The sequence below is a fragment of the Elephantulus edwardii genome, unplaced genomic scaffold, assembly GCF_000299155.1.
Source record: "Elephantulus edwardii isolate Elephantulus edwardi_28Jun2011 unplaced genomic scaffold, EleEdw1.0 scaffold00024, whole genome shotgun sequence".
In the NCBI taxonomy this organism is placed as follows: domain Eukaryota; kingdom Metazoa; phylum Chordata; class Mammalia; order Macroscelidea; family Macroscelididae; genus Elephantulus; species Elephantulus edwardii.
Window position 1 is genome coordinate 1,210,633 of NW_006399774.1, and position 9,253 is coordinate 1,219,885.

General features: G+C 41.9%; 1 protein-coding gene across 1 annotated transcript in view; it reads left to right on the forward strand.

The window, feature by feature from the left end:
• Nucleotides 1-9,253, forward strand: part of PLEKHG1 (pleckstrin homology domain containing, family G (with RhoGef domain) member 1) — a 129,386-nt gene that overhangs the window by 64,890 nt on the left and 55,243 nt on the right. The window contains exon 3 of the mRNA XM_006882738.1: nucleotides 6,880-6,949. Coding sequence (XP_006882800.1) covers nucleotides 6,880-6,949 — 70 coding nt within the window. The remainder of the gene's footprint in view (nucleotides 1-6,879; nucleotides 6,950-9,253) is intronic.

Consider the following 9,253-nt stretch of genomic DNA (forward strand, 5'->3'; position numbering starts at 1 on the left):
TGAATAATATTGCATGAGTTCCTTGTTTTTCAATGCAGCGTAGTATTCCATTGGTGTGAATATACCACAGCTTCTCTATCCATTTGTTTGTTGATGGGCACTTAGGTTGTTTCCAGCTCCTTGCTATTATGAACGAAGCTGCAATAAATATGGGTGTGCATATATCTGCTTGGATGTCAGTTATGGTCTCTTTGTGATATATTCCCAGTAGTGGAATTGCTGGGTCAAATGGTATTTCTATTTGCAACTTTTTGAGAAAGTGCCACACCACTTTCCACAGTGGTTGCACCATTTTACACTCCCACCAACAGTGAATAAGGGTTCCAGTTTCTCCACAACCTCACCAGCATTTGTTGCTTGCTGTTTTGTTAAATTTTGCTATTCTGACTGGGTGAGATGATATCTCATAGTTGTTTTGATTTGCATCTTTCTTAGAGCTAGGGATTTTGAACATTTCTTCATGTGCTTGTTGACCATCTGCATGTCTTCTTTGGTGAAGTGTCTGTTCATATCCTGTGTCCATTTTTCAATTGGATTATTCACCTTTATCTTGTTGTGGTTCTCAAGTATTTTATAATTTCTAGATATAAGCCCCTTATCTGACATGTCATTTCCAAATACTTTTTCCCAGTCTGTGGCTTCCCTTTTTACCCTGTTGGAGAAGTTTTTGTATGTGCATAGGGATTTGATTCTTAGAAGGTCCCATTCATCTATTTTATCTTCTCCTGTTTGTAGATTTTTTCAGGATACTTGGAAGACTGTTTATGTTGTACATTAGGACTACTAGGGTTTGCCCAAGTTTTTCTTTAATGAAGCTTATAGTCCTTGGTTTTAGTTCAAGGTCCATGATCCACATTGAGTTGGTTTTTGTATATGGAGTGAGGTGTGGATTGAATCCTACTTCTAATCAAGCACAGGGTTGAGATGCAAGAGGCCTGTTCCTTACACCCACTGAGGCATTTGTTATTAGCTGTGTGACCCAAGCTCAGCCACCTCCAATTTATAAGCCACGGTTTCCTTACCTGAAAATTATAGCTTTGGAATGAACTGTGTCTAAGCTCCTGCCCAGCTCTGGGATTCGAGAACAATGAATGTCAATCATTCACTCACAAGCGCAGGTGTGCCTAGACCCAGGGTGGGCCATCCTAGCTACTTCCTCGCGAGCAGGAAGTCAACCCAAGATGAAATTACAGCTCAACGAGTAGCTTGATGAGCCTGAAATTTAAAACACAGGAAATCCTCAAGGAGTATTTCTGCTGTGCTATGAGCAAGAATAGAATGATAAATTCTGATCAAAATTCTCTTCTACTCAGAAAGAAAATATGTATATGACAAAAACGAGACAGAAATATCTACTTTCAGAGACCTCTACGCTCCGTTACTGAAGACACTGGTTGCTCTTCACTGACTAGTTGTTTTTTCTTGTTTTTGTTTTGTGCAGTTGATCAGACTGCAACTCATAGCGGCCTTATAAACAACAGATCTGAACCCTGCCCGATCCAGTGCCTTCCTCATGATCTCTAATACACAGCCTGCTTGCACTACTTCCAAGACAATTTGTTCTTTTGGCATTTTATGACATGTTCAGTATTCTTCTCCAACAACACAATTTAAAGGCAATTGTTCTTCTTGCATCGTCTTTTTTCATTAGCCAATTTTCAGATGCAAAGCAAGCAACTAAAAATATCAACATTGAGGTCATAATGATTAGATTTCAACTATCTTTAATTTAATGCTTCTCGGAGTCGAGGATAGTGACACTTCATCTCACATGCTCTGGGCATATTCTCAGGAGGGTCTAACCCTTGGACAAGGACACGGTGCTGGCCAGCAAAAGAGAGGAAGACCCTCAACACGATGGATTGACTGGATTGACACATAGACTACAACAATGGGCTGGAGCGTTGTGGGTGTTCTAAGGATGGTACAATCTGTTGTTCACAGAGATTCTGGGAATTGTAGTCAACTCAACAGCACATAACAACATCTTTCTGCAAATGGTAGTGATACACATATAAGAACTCTTGTGGCCTAATGATAAGCTGCACTACAATCCTAAAGGCATGCAGTTCAAACACACCAGCCACTCTGTGGGAGAAGGACGGGCAATCTCCCTTTGTATGATTGACTGCCTCTAAAATGTGCTGGAGGGACAGCTATGGGTTGGGTCCGACTGGATAGTACATAACAACAACATACTCAAAATGACAAATAAACTTAATACAGAGAATTGTGACCTGCATCCCCAAAAAAATATATGTTATAAATCCTACCTTCTGTGCCTATGGTTCTAAGAATGAGATACAATTAGTGGAAAGTGTATTTTAAGTCATTCTCTTTTGACATATCAAAGAAAGAAAAAACAAGCAATCTAAAGAAGAGATGGGGGAAGAGAGATGCAAGGCACTTGAAGATCTATCTCCAGGGGCAGAAGCTCAGAAGAGACAAAGACGCCTCCACAGAACAAGAAAGCCTTCCCCTGGAACTGGTACTCAGAATCTGGATTTCTAGCTTCCTAAACAGTGAGCAAATAAAATTCTGTTTGCTAAAGCTCCCCTTTGTGGTAATTCTGTTCTAGCAGCACTAGATAAGAAAACAGGAGTCTTTTATAGGAAGATTGGGAAAGAATGCTTGTATTTGGATAAAAGATCCTTTCAAAGTGCAAGGCATTTTGGCAGACTTTAAAGTAAGTGTCGTTCACTGCTGTGGTTCAGACTCTAGTCAACATTTAATAAACTACCACTGCCTGAATTTCAGTGTTCTAGTAGCATCCACTTCTTAAACAACATGACTCCTATGAACTTTGATAAATGTCGATAGTTGTAGTGGGGCTTCAGGCCTTTGGTTCATAGGGTCACTATGAGCCATGCTCGACTCGAAGGCAATCAACAACAACAACAGCATCCAAGAAGATACCCAGACATATCTGAGAAAATGTCTAAAATGTTCTCCCCTCTGCCAAGAGCACAGCTGGGTAAGACTGAGCATTTCCTGTGTATTTCTACCAAGACAGGGTAATGTAACAGACTAACAGCAGAGCAGATGTGAAAATTCAGCCGAGCTTTGTTACGGTGGACATTAGAGACAGGAGGAAACTCTGATGACATAGTCATTAGGAGGTGAGCTGCTCCTCCAAAGCCCATACCTCTCTGGCGGTTTGAATCCCACAAGCAGCTCCAAGTGGAAAGATACGGACTCTCCCCCATGCAATCTCCAGCTCTGAAAGCCCACTGCTGGAGGCTTAGCTGAAAGCTGGGTCAGAATTGACAGTCACGAGTTTTGAGTTTACTACACTCATGAGGTTTTCCATGATTTGGAATTGACTCAAAAGCAACTGGCTTATCATTACTATTATCCTCTATATTCTTGGCACTTAGCAGTCAAGACATCAAATGATGATTTGTGTTAGAAAATTCTGTTGTCCAGACCCTCTCTCTCCAGAGTACTGAAGAGCAACAAGGTCAGTCTAGAGACTAAGGTGTGGCTGATAGAGGCCATGGGCTTCTCAGTTACTTGCTGTGCATCTGAGAGCTGGACAATGAATAAGGATGACAGGAGGAATACCAATGCCTTTCAGTTGTGGTGCTGTAGAAGTGTATTGATCATACCCTGGGCTGTAGAGAGAACTAACAGTTATGTCTTGGAGAGAGTGAAACCCAACTGCTTCTTCGAGGCAAGGATTTTGAGGCTTCCTCATACATTCTTTGAGCATGTTGCCAGGAGGTAATAGTACTTGAAGAGGGATATCATGCTTGGAAGAATGGAGGGATAGTGCAGGAGATCTCAGATGAGATGGATTGACCCAGTAACTGGGGTAATGAGGGTAGGTATGTTAGAGACAGTGAAATTGATTGACTCAGGATAGAGCAGGGTTCAGAGCTATTGTTCATAGGGTTACTATGAGTCATAGCCAACTCAATAGCACATAACAACAACAACAACCCTTAATCAGAGAAAGTGTTCTTGGATGTTATCATCTTCCAAATGAGAGACTACATCACCGATGATGTTTGGGAAACAAAGCATCCAACATTAGAGATTGGTGAAATGCATGATCCGGATGGAGGTGATGGGAAACCAGCAGGCCTAGAGAGCCTGGCCAGGTCTGAGCAGCAGGTCAGAGGGCAGGAGGAGGGAGGTGACCAGGAGAGAAATTTAATCGACACATTACTGGATGTTTGAAAACAGTGAGATGAGATGAATTCTTCTCATACAAAGTATGGCGATAAACTAATGGTTTGTGCTTTGACAGCAAAGGAAAAGAATGAGAACATTTTAACTCCAGGAAAAATACAGTGGTACAGTAAAGGAAATGTAAGCACTGTCTTGTAATCTAAACGTGTAAGCTCTATTTCTAATGTCTTACAAATGGGAACACAGGCTTGTAATCTAATAAAATTCTATAATAGAACTAATGAGGATATGGGAGGGGAGGAAGTTTGGGGACATTAAGAAGTAAGTAACTGAATGATAATGAAAATAAATACAAGCCTGGTGAGAAATGCGGACCTACAGACAGCCTTGAACATGCTCTGGGGAGTAGCAATTGAGAAGAGGAGGCAGAAGGCAAGAAAGTGCTTGCCTTCATCATAATTACTGGATAATTCTTTCATTCTTATTAAATATATAGCATGGAGGTAATTAAAATAAATACAGCATTAAAATGTGTATTAATACAGCTTATATGGGGTATATTTGGGAGTGTGTCAACCTTAATAGTGAGAATAGGCTTTGACTCAAATTCCACTTATATCATTTTAACCAACATTAAGTGAGAGGCTAATTATGGTAAATCTACACAGTGAAATATTACACAGCAATTTTAAATAATGATCAAATTCAAGAAAGAGCAAACTGTTTCCAACCAGTAAACTCCACCAAAGGGATCCCATATGTGTTCTAAAGTAAGGTTGTGGTCCATGAACTTTTAAAGGTGGATGCTTCAGAAGTACATTACCAGGCCTTCCTTTCATGTGACCTCTGAAACATCCAACCTTGCAATAGCAGCCAAGCAAGTTAGCCATTTGCAGCCCCCAGAGGTACCCAAAATAAGCACATGGCCTTAAAAAACAATGGCAGTTTACCTGTGTGCCTAAAAAACTTTGTCCAGCAGGGTGAAAAGAAAACCTACTGACTGGGGAAAAACATTCGGCAATACCATCTCAGACAAGGATCTCCTAACGGAAGTTCACAGAATACTCCTGGGCCTCCACAAGAAAAAGACTAATAACCCAATTATAAAATGGGGGAAAAAGACATGGAAAGACTTTTCACAGAAGCAGACATTTGGATGGCCAACAGACATATGAAGAAATACTCAAAATCACTGGCAATAAGAGAATGCAAATTAAAACCACAATGAGATACTATCTCACTCCACTAGCAGTGGCAAAGTTTAACAGGACAGCAAGTATAAATGTTGGCGAAGACGTGGAGAAATTGGATCTCTCATACACTGGTGGAGGGATTGTAAAATGGACAGCCACTCTGGACTGCAATTTGGCAATTCCTAAAAAAGCTGAACCTAAAAATTTCTTCTGGCCCAGCTATTCAACTCCTAGGAATACACCCCAAGGAAATTAGAACTGAGACATAAATGGAGATTTGTACACCAATGTTTACAGCATCATTATTCACCATCGCAAGAACATGGAAACAGCCTAAATGTCCAACCACAATCAAATGGATTGAGAAATTGTGGTACATTCACATGATGGATACTATGCAGCACTCAGGAGCAACAATTTTAAAAAATACTACATATCTTGGGAGAGACAGGAGAGCACTATGCTCAGTGAACAAACTCAGTCTCTTAAGTATAAATACTGCATAAGACCATTATTGTAAAAATAGAAGGATAACTAGTAAAACACTTGGGGGAGTTTAAGGGGAACAGGTGGGAGCAGAAGGGTGAGGGTGGGCACAGGAGTAATCACAGGGTCATACAATTTGGTAGGTGGAGGGAGCAGATAAAGGAAATGAATATAATCTGACAGGGACTTGAAAAGACAGGATAATAATGGTCATAGTTCAATGATGATAATTTTATAAAACACAATGTATAAGAATGATTGTATGAGACACAATGTGAATGAAGCTAAGTGTAAAACACAATGTAGATTAATTTTATAGGCAAACCAATATAAAATAAATTTTAGATCTGAGAACATGCATTGGCTGCCCTACCTTTTCTTCCATGTCTCATTCCTTTGTCATTTTCTATTGGTGGGAATGGTGGTCCATGGGATGCATGACCATTCTACAGGATTGTGAGCCCAGGATGCCGGTGATCTGGCTTTCCTCACCGGTGTGTCCTCTGTGCCAAGCGCAGTGCCTGATGCAGACAATGGTCTGATGAACAAGTGCATGAGCAGGAAGGCAATAATGACCACTGTCCAGAAGACTGTCAGTGTCAAAAGCAGCTGTAGTCCAGTCAGTTCAGACTCAAGGGAGCCCCACGTGTGTCAGAGTTAACTGTGCTCCATGGAGTTTTCATGACTGTTTCTTCAGAAGTCGATGGCCAGGCATTTCTTCCAAAGTGCCTCTGAGTGGGCTTGAACCCCTAGTTTTTCAGTTAGCAGCCAAGGACATTAATCATCTTACCACCCAGGGACTCCTGTAGAATCAGACAAGCTTTTCTGTGGGTGGTATGCTCACTGCTCCAGCCAATGTTCAGATCCCTGCTTCACTGTATAACAGGAGCAATTCACTTACCTAAGCCTTAGGTATAATCACAGCATGTACCTGAGTGGTACATTTCAATATGATTTCTTAAGAACATCACGTACCTAATTAAGCCTCGAAGCTATAGAACGTTTTACTGGCTATAAAAGTACAATTTAATACTTTCTGGGTTTTTTTGTTCTTCTTTTTCTTTAGTGAACTTTTGCAAGATTTGGAGAACTGTGAAAATGACCCTGTGGCCATAGCAGAATGTTTTGTGTCCAAGGTAAGCCGGGCTCACCTCTCTAGACCAACCAAGGAAGCACGAGTACAGACGTACAGACGGCTATTGGTCTCACAGTGAAAAGGACGGAGCATCCATAGGGGATGAAGTCGTTCAGTCATTCCCCTCACTCTGCTTTTGTTTGTTGTTTTAACCAGCAAAAGGAGAGGGGGGAACCCTGTTACTACAGGAAGGAAAATGCTCATCTAGTAGATATTAAAGAACTTTCACAGCAACAGAGTGGTTTTACCATTTCCAGGGAAAATGTTCCAGGTTTGAGAGGTGAATACAAAACAGAAGACTATTAAGAAAAAGATACACATAAAATATCCCTAGGTTAGTGTTATGGATTTGTGTCTCCACAAAATATGTTATACATTCTAAATTCGTGTGTGTGTGTGTGTGTGTGTGTGTGTGTGTGTGTGTGTGTGCTCTGTTGTACCCAGATTTCCTATTAGAACCAGCTCTTTGACCTCTACAAACAAGAAGAATCTAAGTATTTTCTATAGGATATAAGCGGCACACGCCTAGACTCTGAAATGATGTCAATTCTAAATTTAAAAAGAAAATCAAAATTATCAAAAATTTAAAGACCCAAGAAAAGAAGATTAATTTGCCTCTTAAAAAAGGGACTCCAATTTTCCTACATTTTAAAGATGATTGGAATGGCATTATATGCATTGCTAGCCAAACATTTGCCATTTCTACACGTATATGCATACCAGTGTTTAATTTCATTGATCACTGTGGTTCCGCCCTCACCCTCACTCATTCCCGAATTCTCCCATTCCTCGTAACAGACACTGCGTTGATGGTGCAGTGAAATACAAAGGAGATATGGGACTTGGAAAGCTTCAGTAGTAGTCAGTCAATCAGTCAGTCAGTCAGTGCTTTGTACTCAGAGATCTAGAAAACACAAGGCAATCCATTAGGAAGCTGTTTTCTCACCTGCCTTCCACATATGCATGGAATGCATCTTACTCCCCAAGTGTCTCTTAAAACTTCAACACCTTTTGTTTGGAAAACCTCGTATAGAAATTGCTCTACAGCCAAACTTCCTGGGATTTCAGCAGCCTGTGGTTCCAAAGGTGTGAAGGTTGAAGCCAAGTTCAAGGGGGTCCTGTGTGATTACCTGAGTAATTAGCACCTCACTTAGATCCCAGTGTCAACTGAGATGTCCTGGCTCTAGATACGGGCCACATGGTCAATTCTGGAGGCCACAGAACCCATCCAGAGAGCTTGGGATCTAATCCTAACACCCCGGGTTTTATTGAAGGGCCTACCTGAAGGCAGGCCTCTGATGACCTAGCGGAGAACTCTCCTGGCTTGGAGGGATCACATGTGTGTTGACATAGAAGACTTCTATGCATCCACATTTGCACAAGGCCTTTCCACAAGTTACCTACCATCATTAGTTCTTCCAAATGGGTTTGAAGATGAGAAGGAAAAGGAAAGCCGGCCAAATGGGTAAGAAGATAACGCCGAGTGTATCAAAGAGGCTATGTCAAAGTAACCACAGCACATAAACAGCTAGGAGTTTTTCGGAAACATTTGGCCTCTTACCGGTAACTGAAAGCAGAAAGTTGATTAAAGAGGTTCCAGCATATGCTTAGCTCTGGCTTAATTATTCACATAAAAGTCTGTTTACGTGCCACGCTGCCAACTCCCCGATCTTCCTTTTCATTGTAATCCTGCCAAGTTTAATTAGAAGACGGGATAGCGCTCCGCACTCTCACATGTGAGCCGGGCACAGGCAGGGCGGGCTGGGGCTGGCTCTGCCCGCTTCTCACTCAGCGCCCTGAGATCTGGACCACGTTGAGTTTTCTGAGATGCGGGCAGCCACTCAACGCCAGGGAGGAACGGAAAATCGCTTTAATTGAGAGGTCATTAATGAGAGAGGGAAGCTGGTGGCTGGCTTCGCTTTTATCTGAATCGCTCAGGCTTACACGGGGCTGCATCTTTGACCTCGCTTGCATCTGAGGTATGTGTGGGTTAAAGAAATCCTTATCTACAAAAGGAGACTGTGGCTGCCTGTTGCCTGCCCCTTATAAATGAAGAGGCTGCAGCGACATTAGTGCTCCCTAGTGATGGGATGAACCTTCCCGGCCACCAGGCCCAAGCCCAGGGCTCTGGAAATACCTAGAACAGTGTTCTGTCTCTGCTTTCTCCTCCTTCCATCACTCATCTTTGTCAGCAGGGAATAGAATCACTGAAAAGGGAGACTCGGAGTGTCTTTAACCTCTAACCTCCCCTTAACCTTCCCCTCTTCCTCCCTGCAACACCCCATGGCTGCCTGACCACCTCCAG